The sequence below is a fragment of the Chanodichthys erythropterus genome, chromosome 22 (assembly GCF_024489055.1).
Source record: "Chanodichthys erythropterus isolate Z2021 chromosome 22, ASM2448905v1, whole genome shotgun sequence".
NCBI classification, from domain to species: Eukaryota; Metazoa; Chordata; class Actinopteri; order Cypriniformes; family Xenocyprididae; genus Chanodichthys; species Chanodichthys erythropterus.
Window position 1 is genome coordinate 29,020,899 of NC_090242.1, and position 14,089 is coordinate 29,034,987.

A 14,089-nucleotide genomic window follows, 5' to 3' on the forward strand; every position below is an offset into this window, starting at 1 on the left:
ACCTGCTGCTCATTATATACCCGCGCTGCGAGGCGAGCAGCTGATGCATATGATTGCATGCCAATGTGCATTGGCTCGTTTAGTTACACTCGAAGTAGATTGGCCTCTCTAGCGAGATTCCTATTCGTCGGTCTGTCCGACGTACGTCGAACGTGACCGACTGAATGGGAACTCAAGCTCCTCTTCTCTTTTATCAAAATCCTCTGATTTCTCTCTTTACATATTCTCATTTTAGACTTCTAATTTGTGACCGGTGTTTTGTTTTGCTCTCTCCTTTTCACTCTTTCCCCACAAATCAATGTGTACAGCCATCTGTCTGAAGCTAGTTCTTTTACTTTATAAAGTTTGAAATATGGATATTTTTCTTAAACAAATACATCACTTCGCTTCAGACGGCCTTTATTAACCCCCAGGATCGCATGAATATCTTATATGATGGATGGTTGTACTTTTTTGGGCTTCAAAATCTCCAACCCTCTATGCCATTTTAAAGCTTGGAAGAGCCAGGACATTATTTAAAATAACTCAGATAAATTAAAACTACTTTTTGGTGAACTAACCCTTTAAGCCTAGTAATGAATGTTTTATGAGCAGTAGGATAACCATATTCATCCACACAGTCACACAGAAGTTGAAGCACAAAGAAAACAATATTCTTCTGGAAAATGCATGCAGTTTTGTTTTTTAACTTCTAGAGGGCCAAAAGTTACATAGTGGGCCTTTAAATAATCATGAAATATCTATTCAAGCATTTTAGGCTACAATTGTAGCTAATGCAACTTTTCCTTAACCATACTGCCTTAGTGTAAAGGATGTTAGCTATTCTAAAACTTCTGCCAACTACTTAAAGGGTTAGTTCACCCAAAAATGAAAATAATGTCATTTATTACTCACCCTCATGTCGTTCTACACCTGTAAGACCGTAGAACCTTTTAAGATCCAGAAAGGTACTAAAGACATTTTTAAAACAGTTCATGTGTCTACAGTGGTTCTACCTTAATATTATAAAGCGACAAGAGTAATTTTTGTGCGGCAAAAAAACAAAATTATGATTTTTCAACAATATCTAGTGATGGGCGATTTTTTGTTTCGAATCAGCGCCAAAGTCACGTGATTTCAGAAAACGAGGCTTCATTTATGCGATCCGAACCACTGATTCGAAACAAAAGATTCGTAAAGTTTCGAAGCAGTGTTTTGTAATCACTAGATATTGTTGAAAAGTCTTTCTTTTTTTTTTTGCCGCACAAAAGTATACTTGTCGCTATATAATATTAAGGTAGAACCACTGTACTCTCATGAACTGTTTTAAATATGTACCTTTCTGGGTGACATTGCTGGCAATAAAGGCCTCACTGAGCCATCGGATTTCATCAAAAATATCTTAATTTGTTTTCCAAAGATGAACAAAGGTCTTACGGGTCTAAAACGACATGAAGGTGTATAATAAATTACATATCTTTCATTTTTTGGTGAACTAACCCTTTAAACATGTTTTACCTGTCAAGCAGAAAAAAGCTCAGCATCTAATTTCACGCCCTCCGGCGATCAAAAAAAAAAATTTTAACTCTTGCTTTTTGATCTCTTTATTTTCATCAGTCATCTTATTCCTTTTCATTTGCTAAAAGATGTTGACAAACGATGAACATTTCACACCTTTCTAAACTAATGTAACCAAACTCAACTAAAATCCATCTATCATGCACTCAGATTCCATCTTCCCATAGAACTGCCCGCTGAAAATGCTCAAAATGACTGACGATCGGAAAACGTACAAAGAACGACCACTTTATGTAACTACAGTATGTAACTAATGTAACGTTTACTACGTTACATTAGTTACATACTGTAGTTACATAAAGTGGTCGTTCATTTGTTACCAAAACCATTTTCGAATGTTTTTTTGAAAACCTCAATGAAATGTAAGTACGCAATGCATGTCTTCATGAAAACAGATAGAATGTATTTTTGTTTTGTGAAACAATTTGAAATAAATACAAGCAGCTGGACATTAACATGTGCAGAATCACATCTACTGTAAACAATATTTCATAGCATTTGCTTATATATATATATATATATATATATATATATATATATATATATATATATATATATATATATATATAAAAAAAAAAAATCCCAATAAAAAGTGTCCATCATTAAAGAGTCACATTCGCATTCCTAAAACATTATTCTCTGTTCTTCATGTTCCAGTGTGACTGATCATTGAAGCAAAAGATGTAACAGGTTCATTTAGCTCACACCACAGTTTCTCGGGCCGGGTTTGAGCACTGGCTCTCAGATGATTCTTCCCTTAATGTTTCTGATTGTCCTGCAGGAGAATCCACTTCAAGAGACCCCATACTGGAACAGGACTCCTCCAGCGATCTGTTTGTCTCACCTTCCTCCAGGGGTAACTGAAGGAACTGAGGCAGCATTAGATGTTCTTTCTTCAGGAGTCCTCGCTGATCGTCAGCACTGCAGCCCTGTGCTCGGTTTAACAACTCCACCAAACCTGAAAGTCCCAACACATTTAGATAAGCATAAGATATGCATTGTACTATAAAGACCAGTGAATAGAAACAAGGTAATCATCTTTTACCCTCCATGTCATAGGTTCTCCTCAATCCGGGGTTCTTCTGTCGGGCTGTTGATCGAGAAATCCCTGGAGGGAACATGTTCGCATCCACAGCACCTCTCCGATCCTGGTGACAGATGCAGAAGAGGTTATACCTCAGAGAAGGACTGATATTGATATTGAGATATGCCGTTATAAAGATATAGACGTACTTGTAACGAAGGAGGTGCGAGGTTCCCTTTTGAGCTGCTGGCTTGATCAACACCTGTAAGATAGATTAAATTGATCAACAGCTTAAAATTTTAGGGTGAACTGTACCTTTAGGAAGACTGATTCCAGGGTGTTAGAACAAAGTCATAATTTCCTAATGTAGAATTTAGGAGCCAAACTAGTTATGCAATCAGGTTTAGTGCTGTACAGGGAAACAGTGAAAGGGCCCACAATAACAACACAAATGGAAGGTGACATGTTCTCCACAGAGGACGGCACTGAGGCTCTCACACATGGGAAGGAGCACAAATCACTTGGATCATTGTCGATCCTTTCAAGCTCAAAGAAAAATTCCAAGGCTCAATACAATATCTGTATGTCCATCCGTCTATCTCTGTATCTATGTCCGTCTGTCCGTGCGTCCGTCCGTCTGTTCGTCCGTCTATCTATCTGTCTGTGTATCTATCTATCTGTCTTTCTGTCTATCAGTCTGTTTATCTTTCTATATGTCTGTCTGTTAGTCTATCTATCTATCTATCTATCTATCTATCTATCTATCTATCTATCTATCTATCTATCTATCTGTCTGTCTGTCTGTCTGTCTGTCTGTCTGTCTGTCTGTCTGTCTGTCTATCTCTGTCTGTCTGTCTATCTATCTATCTATCATCTATCTATCATCTATCTATCTGTCTGTCTATCTCTCTATCTATCTTTCTGTCTATCTATCTATCTGTCTGTCTGTCTGTCTATCTATCTATCTGTCTGTCTATCTGTCTGTCTGTCTGTCTGTCTGTCTGTCTATCTCTGTCTGTCTGTCTGTCTATCTATCTATCTATCTATCATCTATCTATCTGTCTGTCTATCTCTCTATCTATCTATCTTTCTGTCTATCTATCTTTCTGTCTATCTATCTATCTATCTATCTCTGTCTGTCTGTCTGTCTATCTATCTATCTATCTGTCTGTCTATCTCTCTATCTATCTATCTATCTGTCTGTCTATCTCTATCTATCTTTCTGTCTATCTATCTTTCTGTCTATCTATCTGTCTGTCTGTCTGTCTGTCTGTCTGTCTGTCTGTGTCTGTCTGTCTGTCTGTCTGTCTGTCTGTCTGTCTATCTGTCTGTCTGTCTGTCTGTCTGTCTGTCTGTCTGTCTATCTATCTATCTATCTATCTATCTATCTATCTGTCTGTCTGTCTGTCTGTCTCTGTCAGTCTTTGTCTGTCTGTATCTGTCTTCCCACTCAGTAAATTCAGTTGTTCAGTAGACCTACAATATGAAACCTGCAAGATGTAGAACTTAAAATAGAATTTTTACATACGTCTATCCAGAATTAGTGTCTTATTGGCCAGAGAGGTGACAGCTGTGTTCATATTTATTATCTGTCCACTTCCACTCTGAAAACAGAGGACAGAAATGATAAAACATGTGAGAACATGGCTGACATAATGCTTAATGTTGAAATACACAGATCAAAGTCATTTCTAATAGTATTTATTAAATTAGGATGACAAGCAGTTTTATTAGCATTTAGTATATCTAAATAGCATGAAGTTAGTGTGAGTCATTGGTTTGCTCACTATTGGTGTGAAGGCACAATTCTTTGTAGCTTTGTAACATAAGTATTGTGAAATAAATTAAACGGAACTGATGTTAGCATACAATACTATGAAGAATACGAAAGAGCATGTGGAGGTTTATTATGCATATAGACCAGGGGTGGCTAACATCAGTCCTGGAGAGCCACAGTCCTGCAGAGTTTAGCGCCAACCCTGATAAAAACTCACTTAGATTAGCTTGTTTCTTGATTAGCTTGTTCAGGTGTGTTTGATTAGGGTTGAAGCAAAGCTCTGCAGGACTGTGGCTCTCCAGAACTGACGTTCGCCACTCCTGATATAGACTATACTGAGTTTTTCATTTTTCTGTGTGTTAGGGCTTTGATAAACATGAAAACTTTAAATGATTTGTTCAATACTGGCACTGTCCTACTTTTGCAGCTGCAATTTAAAAACTAGAGAAACAGGAAAATCAGTGAATGTCTATCAAAAAAAGGTCAAACTATTAACTTTCAACAAAAAACAAAATGCTTGTTCTAGTCACTCTAAGCCTCAACTCACCATGGTAACAGTGGCGTCCTGTGACCTGAGCCGGTACTTTTGAAGAATATTCGCAAGGGCGTCCTGCAGAGTCTTATTGGACTTCACTACAATGGCCACTGTCTTACCTGCGAATGCTACTTTTACCCTGTACAAGAAACACACATGCACATGTTAACACCTGGTGACAACAGGCAATTCATACAGATTGTTTGCATTTAAAGGAATAGTTCACCAAAAATGAAAATTCTGTCATCATTTACTAACCCTCATGTCAAACCTGTATGATGTTATTTCTTCTGTGGAACACAAAAGAAGATTTTATTTTATTATTTTTTTTAAAGAATGCTGGTAAATAAACAATTTCGTTTCCCCATTGATGTTAATTGTATGGACAAAATAATGGAATTCAACCAAAACTTATTGGTTACCAACATTCTTCTAAATATCTTCTATTGTGTCCCACAGAAGAAAGAGATGCATACACGTTTGGAATGACATGAGAATGAGTAAATTATGCCAGAATTGTCATTTTTGGGGGAATTTTTTTTTTTTTTTTTTTTTTTTGCACAACACTCACGCAAATGTGACCCTCAGTTCCAAAAACACCTGCTGATCCTTCAGCATAGAGCTGTCCTGGTCCAATGACAGTGGTTGCTATAAGTGACACCCAATGGAAGTTCACAAAGAAGTATATATTGGTAAATAAGAATGTTTTTAGGATAATAAGAAACAAAATTCAGGCAAATATGTCCACATTTTTACTAGTAATGTACATGTAAATGTTTTGCACTTCTTACTTTGTCTTTGCCTTGTAGATATATAATGATGTCTGACAGAGGAAGGCCTCTTTTTTCACATACACCAGTGAGCATTTTGCGGACAGTGACACCAGGCCGGGCCGGGGTCAGAGATGCCGTACCATCAGGCAGGAAGACACAGCAGTACTTATCAACCCCTCCGTCTGCAGAGCGTGCCACTAATTTCTCAACCTGAAACAACAGATAAATATTGATACCAGTACTGCTATGGCATTGTATAATGCTGGTATCTGCAGAATTTGTAGCAAGTTACCTCTGAACTCTTCACAAGTCCAGTCTTGAAGCTCATAGGTGACTCTGGAAATGGCCATTAGAGAACAGAGATCTTATTATTAGACGGTCTAAAGCTCTATTCTTAGTTCAGTTTGCTCCATATTAAAACCACATATGGGTTAGGTGTGTTTTGAAATCATAAATTCACCTCCCCAGGACCCTCTCTTTTCTTTGAGTTTGTCCTTTCCTATTATGCCTTTCAGATTGACCTTTCTCCTTTCTACCACATCATCAGCCTCTGGCTTCACCTTTAACCTCTGGAAAACAACAAACTCATATAAATCTCTTATGAAAGGGATTGTTCACCCAAAAATGAAATTTCGCTCATCGGAACAGAAACAAACCCAATAAAGGATTTACCACCTGGCCCTCCTCCAGGGGTGGAAGAGCAGCCCCACCCATCTCTGGGTCGCCCGTCTCAGGGGTGATTCTCACCAACCAGTTAAACAGCTGCAGAGACGGGAGGCGTCATCTCCCCGCAATGGATACAGCAGAGCCTGCTGGGCCGGAGTTTCTTGCAGGGGACGACACCCTTGGCGACGAGCAGACTGAGGGGCGGCCCAAGAGGAACTCAATGGTTTGTCATGGGAAGCTCCCCTATCCGCTACTAACTGAGGAGAACCGCTGGGCTCAGTCCTCGACAGTGTCACCGAAAGGCCACCTCGTAAGATGGGAGCATTGAGAAAGCATTTAGCTTGACAACCTCTCACACCTCACAAGGTAAGCCAGGGGGCACTTCTGGACCACGGAGGTGGACATCGTCTGGCTGAGGGCCTGCGCCGTGACTTTGATCACGGTTAGTCAACAAGCGCAGCTCAACCCCAGCACAGAACTACCCTCATGCAAAAAGAGTGCCTTGGCCTCACATGCAGGGTGGGTGTGGTCTGTGTACAGCCACCCCATCCAAGAGGGTAGTGAGAGAGGAAAAACTTATGCAGATTGGCACCTTTGGCATTCCATATTTATGGCACCAATATACCCCCATACTGCCAAGTTTTCCATGCACATCTGGAAGACCCAGGAAAGCATGGCTGTAAACTCTGAATCTGAGTCAGCATAAGCACACACCATTACAGTGGGCAGCGTCACCCTCATTTCCAGAGCATAACAGCACTCTCTCCGATGCTGCAATCGACGTCTGTCCCTCAGCTGGAGCTCTGAATGAAATGCTAGGTTCCCCTATGAAAAGGACCAGCAATCCAATCCAGAAACTGCACAGCTTGCAATGCGCTAGAGAGGGAGGGGCCCTAGGGGGTTGGTTCCCCGAAGGAACCCCTCAACCTCATGTCACCCAAGCCATATCAGCAAAGTAGACCTCTTCTGGTGCACCAGAGAGGGCGCTACAATGGAGATTACGCAAGGGAACCGCGCATCTAGAGCGCCGAGCGAGCGCTGGGTTGCCGTGACAACCCGCGCTGCAGCCCGGCAGCTCGACGGCACACGACACGCAGAGGAGCGAGAGGTTTGCTCTCGCTGATCTCCGCGGTCTCCCAGAGTGTCGGGCAGAGCCGCGGCTGTGCTTTTACACACAAGCGGCAGCTGGCCAACAACAGAGGGGACTCAAGCTTCCCGGAGAAAGAAGAGTCACGACCGGCGTGTCGACGTGATCATGTTCTCATATGAAAACATGAACACCCACGAACATCATTTCAGCACGCGCCCAGACATGCGAAACGGTGATCGTGGCCGTCAGTGAGGACAGGAACGATCGCATCCAGAAACACAAGTAGGATGTCGTCTGTTAAAAGAGGCGTCTCTTCTTGTGTAAGCTCTTTCAGGGACTTTACTCTTTTAGAAGTGCTGAAGCACGCAGGGGAACGGCCACCGCAACACAGACAGGGATTGTGTGCAGCCTGTCATGTGCTTTCTCTCTCTTTGAAGGCGCTCACTCTTACCAGCCGTAAAAACGGCTTTTCAGCGCTCAAAAGCGCACCGTACCGGCCATGAGAACAGCCTTCTGACGCTGTCAAACAGCTATTTGCTCAAAAACGGCAAACGAAACAGAAAAAGAGAGGACGTCGACCCCGCTGCTGTGCTGTTCGCCCGCACTCGGAAAAAAGAGAAGTTCAACCAAAAGCTTGACTCGTCTTCTAGCAGACACTCGCTTGCAGAGAACAGGAACAACACCGTTCGGCTCCGAAGCGAAAAGCTGAAGATGCAACGCACCTGCTGCTCATTATATACCCGCGCTGCGAGGCGAGCAGCTGATGCATATGATTGCATGCCAATGTGCATTGGCTCGTTTAGTTACACTCGAAGTAGATTGGCCTCTCTAGCGAGATTCCTATTCGTCGGTCTGTCCGACGTACGTCGAACGTGACCGACTGAATGGGAACTCAAGCTCCTCTTCTCTTTTATCAAAATCCTCTGATTTCTCTCTTTACATATTCTCATTTTAGACTTCTAATTTGTGACCGGTGTTTTGTTTTGCTCTCTCCTTTTCACTCTTTCCCCACAAATCAATGTGTACAGCCATCTGTCTGAAGCTAGTTCTTTTACTTTATAAAGTTTGAAATATGGATATTTTTCTTAAACAAATACATCACTTCGCTTCAGACGGCCTTTATTAACCCCCAGGATCGCATGAATATCTTATATGATGGATGGTTGTACTTTTTTGGGCTTCAAAATCTCCAACCCTCTATGCCATTTTAAAGCTTGGAAGAGCCAGGACATTATTTAAAATAACTCAGATAAATTAAAACTACTTTTTGGTGAACTAACCCTTTAAGCCTAGTAATGAATGTTTTATGAGCAGTAGGATAACCATATTCATCCACACAGTCACACAGAAGTTGAAGCACAAAGAAAACAATATTCTTCTGGAAAATGCATGCAGTTTTGTTTTTTAACTTCTAGAGGGCCAAAAGTTACATAGTGGGCCTTTAAATAATCATGAAATATCTATTCAAGCATTTTAGGCTACAATTGTAGCTAATGCAACTTTTCCTTAACCATACTGCCTTAGTGTAAAGGATGTTAGCTATTCTAAAACTTCTGCCAACTACTTAAAGGGTTAGTTCACCCAAAAATGAAAATAATGTCATTTATTACTCACCCTCATGTCGTTCTACACCTGTAAGACCGTAGAACCTTTTAAGATCCAGAAAGGTACTAAAGACATTTTTAAAACAGTTCATGTGTCTACAGTGGTTCTACCTTAATATTATAAAGCGACAAGAGTAATTTTTGTGCGGCAAAAAAACAAAATTATGATTTTTCAACAATATCTAGTGATGGGCGATTTTTTGTTTCGAATCAGCGCCAAAGTCACGTGATTTCAGAAAACGAGGCTTCATTTATGCGATCCGAACCACTGATTCGAAACAAAAGATTCGTAAAGTTTCGAAGCAGTGTTTTGTAATCACTAGATATTGTTGAAAAGTCTTTCTTTTTTTTTTTGCCGCACAAAAGTATACTTGTCGCTATATAATATTAAGGTAGAACCACTGTACTCTCATGAACTGTTTTAAATATGTACCTTTCTGGGTGACATTGCTGGCAATAAAGGCCTCACTGAGCCATCGGATTTCATCAAAAATATCTTAATTTGTTTTCCAAAGATGAACAAAGGTCTTACGGGTCTAAAACGACATGAAGGTGTATAATAAATTACATATCTTTCATTTTTTGGTGAACTAACCCTTTAAACATGTTTTACCTGTCAAGCAGAAAAAAGCTCAGCATCTAATTTCACGCCCTCCGGCGATCAAAAAAAAAAATTTTAACTCTTGCTTTTTGATCTCTTTATTTTCATCAGTCATCTTATTCCTTTTCATTTGCTAAAAGATGTTGACAAACGATGAACATTTCACACCTTTCTAAACTAATGTAACCAAACTCAACTAAAATCCATCTATCATGCACTCAGATTCCATCTTCCCATAGAACTGCCCGCTGAAAATGCTCAAAATGACTGACGATCGGAAAACGTACAAAGAACGACCACTTTATGTAACTACAGTATGTAACTAATGTAACGTTTACTACGTTACATTAGTTACATACTGTAGTTACATAAAGTGGTCGTTCATTTGTTACCAAAACCATTTTCGAATGTTTTTTTGAAAACCTCAATGAAATGTAAGTACGCAATGCATGTCTTCATGAAAACAGATAGAATGTATTTTTGTTTTGTGAAACAATTTGAAATAAATACAAGCAGCTGGACATTAACATGTGCAGAATCACATCTACTGTAAACAATATTTCATAGCATTTGCTTATATATATATATATATATATATATATATATATATATATATATATATATATATATATATATATATATAAAAAAAAAAATCCCAATAAAAAGTGTCCATCATTAAAGAGTCACATTCGCATTCCTAAAACATTATTCTCTGTTCTTCATGTTCCAGTGTGACTGATCATTGAAGCAAAAGATGTAACAGGTTCATTTAGCTCACACCACAGTTTCTCGGGCCGGGTTTGAGCACTGGCTCTCAGATGATTCTTCCCTTAATGTTTCTGATTGTCCTGCAGGAGAATCCACTTCAAGAGACCCCATACTGGAACAGGACTCCTCCAGCGATCTGTTTGTCTCACCTTCCTCCAGGGGTAACTGAAGGAACTGAGGCAGCATTAGATGTTCTTTCTTCAGGAGTCCTCGCTGATCGTCAGCACTGCAGCCCTGTGCTCGGTTTAACAACTCCACCAAACCTGAAAGTCCCAACACATTTAGATAAGCATAAGATATGCATTGTACTATAAAGACCAGTGAATAGAAACAAGGTAATCATCTTTTACCCTCCATGTCATAGGTTCTCCTCAATCCGGGGTTCTTCTGTCGGGCTGTTGATCGAGAAATCCCTGGAGGGAACATGTTCGCATCCACAGCACCTCTCCGATCCTGGTGACAGATGCAGAAGAGGTTATACCTCAGAGAAGGACTGATATTGATATTGAGATATGCCGTTATAAAGATATAGACGTACTTGTAACGAAGGAGGTGCGAGGTTCCCTTTTGAGCTGCTGGCTTGATCAACACCTGTAAGATAGATTAAATTGATCAACAGCTTAAAATTTTAGGGTGAACTGTACCTTTAGGAAGACTGATTCCAGGGTGTTAGAACAAAGTCATAATTTCCTAATGTAGAATTTAGGAGCCAAACTAGTTATGCAATCAGGTTTAGTGCTGTACAGGGAAACAGTGAAAGGGCCCACAATAACAACACAAATGGAAGGTGACATGTTCTCCACAGAGGACGGCACTGAGGCTCTCACACATGGGAAGGAGCACAAATCACTTGGATCATTGTCGATCCTTTCAAGCTCAAAGAAAAATTCCAAGGCTCAATACAATATCTGTATGTCCATCCGTCTATCTCTGTATCTATGTCCGTCTGTCCGTGCGTCCGTCCGTCTGTTCGTCCGTCTATCTATCTGTCTGTTTATCTATCTATCTGTCTTTCTGTCTATCAGTCTGTTTATCTTTCTATATGTCTGTCTGTTAGTCTATCTATCTATCTATCTATCTATCTATCTATCTATCTATCTATCTATCTATCTATCTATCTATCTGTCTGTCTGTCTGTCTGTCTGTCTGTCTGTCTGTCTGTCTGTCTATCTCTGTCTGTCTGTCTATCTATCTATCTATATCTATCTATCATCTATCTATCTGTCTGTCTATCTCTCTATCTATCTTTCTGTCTATCTATCTATCTGTCTGTCTGTCTGTCTATCTATCTATCTGTCTGTCTATCTGTCTGTCTGTCTGTCTGTCTGTCTGTCTATCTCTGTCTGTCTGTCTGTCTATCTATCTATCTATCTATCATCTATCTATCTGTCTGTCTATCTCTCTATCTATCTATCTTTCTGTCTATCTATCTTTCTGTCTATCTATCTATCTATCTATCTCTGTCTGTCTGTCTGTCTATCTATCTATCTATCTGTCTGTCTATCTCTCTATCTATCTATCTATCTGTCTGTCTATCTCTATCTATCTTTCTGTCTATCTATCTTTCTGTCTATCTATCTGTCTGTCTGTCTGTCTGTCTGTCTGTCTGTCTGTCTGTGTCTGTCTGTCTGTCTGTCTGTCTGTCTGTCTGTCTATCTGTCTGTCTGTCTGTCTGTCTGTCTGTCTATCTATCTATCTATCTATCTATCTATCTATCTGTCTGTCTGTCTGTCTGTCTCTGTCAGTCTTTGTCTGTCTGTATCTGTCTTCCCACTCAGTAAATTCAGTTGTTCAGTAGACCTACAATATGAAACCTGCAAGATGTAGAACTTAAAATAGAATTTTTACATACGTCTATCCAGAATTAGTGTCTTATTGGCCAGAGAGGTGACAGCTGTGTTCATATTTATTATCTGTCCACTTCCACTCTGAAAACAGAGGACAGAAATGATAAAACATGTGAGAACATGGCTGACATAATGCTTAATGTTGAAATACACAGATCAAAGTCATTTCTAATAGTATTTATTAAATTAGGATGACAAGCAGTTTTATTAGCATTTAGTATATCTAAATAGCATGAAGTTAGTGTGAGTCATTGGTTTGCTCACTATTGGTGTGAAGGCACAATTCTTTGTAGCTTTGTAACATAAGTATTGTGAAATAAATTAAACGGAACTGATGTTAGCATACAATACTATGAAGAATACGAAAGAGCATGTGGAGGTTTATTATGCATATAGACCAGGGGTGGCTAACATCAGTCCTGGAGAGCCACAGTCCTGCAGAGTTTAGCGCCAACCCTGATAAAAACTCACTTAGATTAGCTTGTTTCTTGATTAGCTTGTTCAGGTGTGTTTGATTAGGGTTGAAGCAAAGCTCTGCAGGACTGTGGCTCTCCAGAACTGACGTTCGCCACTCCTGATATAGACTATACTGAGTTTTTCATTTTTCTGTGTGTTAGGGCTTTGATAAACATGAAAACTTTAAATGATTTGTTCAATACTGGCACTGTCCTACTTTTGCAGCTGCAATTTAAAAACTAGAGAAACAGGAAAATCAGTGAATGTCTATCAAAAAAAAGGTCAAACTATTAACTTTCAACAAAAAACAAAATGCTTGTTCTAGTCACTCTAAGCCTCAACTCACCATGGTAACAGTGGCGTCCTGTGACCTGAGCCGGTACTTTTGAAGAATATTCGCAAGGGCGTCCTGCAGAGTCTTATTGGACTTCACTACAATGGCCACTGTCTTACCTGCGAATGCTACTTTTACCCTGTACAAGAAACACACATGCACATGTTAACACCTGGTGACAACAGGCAATTCATACAGATTGTTTGCATTTAAAGGAATAGTTCACCAAAAATGAAAATTCTGTCATCATTTACTAACCCTCATGTCAAACCTGTATGATGTTATTTCTTCTGTGGAACACAAAAGAAGATTTTATTTTATTATTTTTTTTAAAGAATGCTGGTAAATAAACAATTTCGTTTCCCCATTGATGTTAATTGTATGGACAAAATAATGGAATTCAACCAAAACTTATTGGTTACCAACATTCTTCTAAATATCTTCTATTGTGTCCCACAGAAGAAAGAGATGCATACACGTTTGGAATGACATGAGAATGAGTAAATTATGCCAGAATTGTCATTTTTGGGGGAATTTTTTTTTTTTTTTTGCACAACACTCACGCAAATGTGACCCTCAGTTCCAAAAACACCTGCTGATCCTTCAGCATAGAGCTGTCCTGGTCCAATGACAGTGGTTGCTATAAGTGACACCCAATGGAAGTTCACAAAGAAGTATATATTGGTAAATAAGAATGTTTTTAGGATAATAAGAAACAAAATTCAGGCAAATATGTCCACATTTTTACTAGTAATGTACATGTAAATGTTTTGCACTTCTTACTTTGTCTTTGCCTTGTAGATATATAATGATGTCTGACAGAGGAAGGCCTCTTTTTTCACATACACCAGTGAGCATTTTGCGGACAGTGACACCAGGCCGGGCCGGGGTCAGAGATGCCGTACCATCAGGCAGGAAGACACAGCAGTACTTATCAACCCCTCCGTCTGCAGAGCGTGCCACTAATTTCTCAACCTGAAACAACAGATAAATATTGATACCAGTACTGCTATGGCATTGTATAATGCTGGTATCTGCAGAATTTGTAGCAAGTTAC

At 39.7% G+C, this 14,089-nt stretch overlaps 1 protein-coding gene across 1 annotated transcript in view; it reads right to left on the bottom strand.

Annotated features, from left to right (window-relative positions):
• Positions 1–2,029: 2,029 nt before the first annotated feature.
• rgs14b (regulator of G protein signaling 14b) overlaps positions 2,030–14,089 on the bottom strand; it is a 29,433-nt gene continuing 17,373 nt past the window's right edge. The window contains exons 9-24 of the mRNA XM_067375414.1: positions 13,816–14,007; positions 13,596–13,672; positions 13,045–13,171; positions 12,248–12,323; positions 10,934–10,986; positions 10,746–10,848; positions 10,406–10,658; positions 6,127–6,263; positions 5,959–6,002; positions 5,685–5,876; positions 5,465–5,541; positions 4,906–5,032; positions 4,110–4,185; positions 2,791–2,843; positions 2,603–2,705; positions 2,030–2,515 (exon numbers count right to left, since the gene is read on the bottom strand). Coding sequence (XP_067231515.1) covers positions 2,259–2,515; positions 2,603–2,705; positions 2,791–2,843; positions 4,110–4,185; positions 4,906–5,032; positions 5,465–5,541; positions 5,685–5,876; positions 5,959–6,002; positions 6,127–6,263; positions 10,406–10,658; positions 10,746–10,848; positions 10,934–10,986; positions 12,248–12,323; positions 13,045–13,171; positions 13,596–13,672; positions 13,816–14,007 — 1,947 coding nt within the window. The 3' untranslated portion in view covers positions 2,030–2,258. The remainder of the gene's footprint in view (positions 2,516–2,602; positions 2,706–2,790; positions 2,844–4,109; positions 4,186–4,905; positions 5,033–5,464; positions 5,542–5,684; positions 5,877–5,958; positions 6,003–6,126; positions 6,264–10,405; positions 10,659–10,745; positions 10,849–10,933; positions 10,987–12,247; positions 12,324–13,044; positions 13,172–13,595; positions 13,673–13,815; positions 14,008–14,089) is intronic.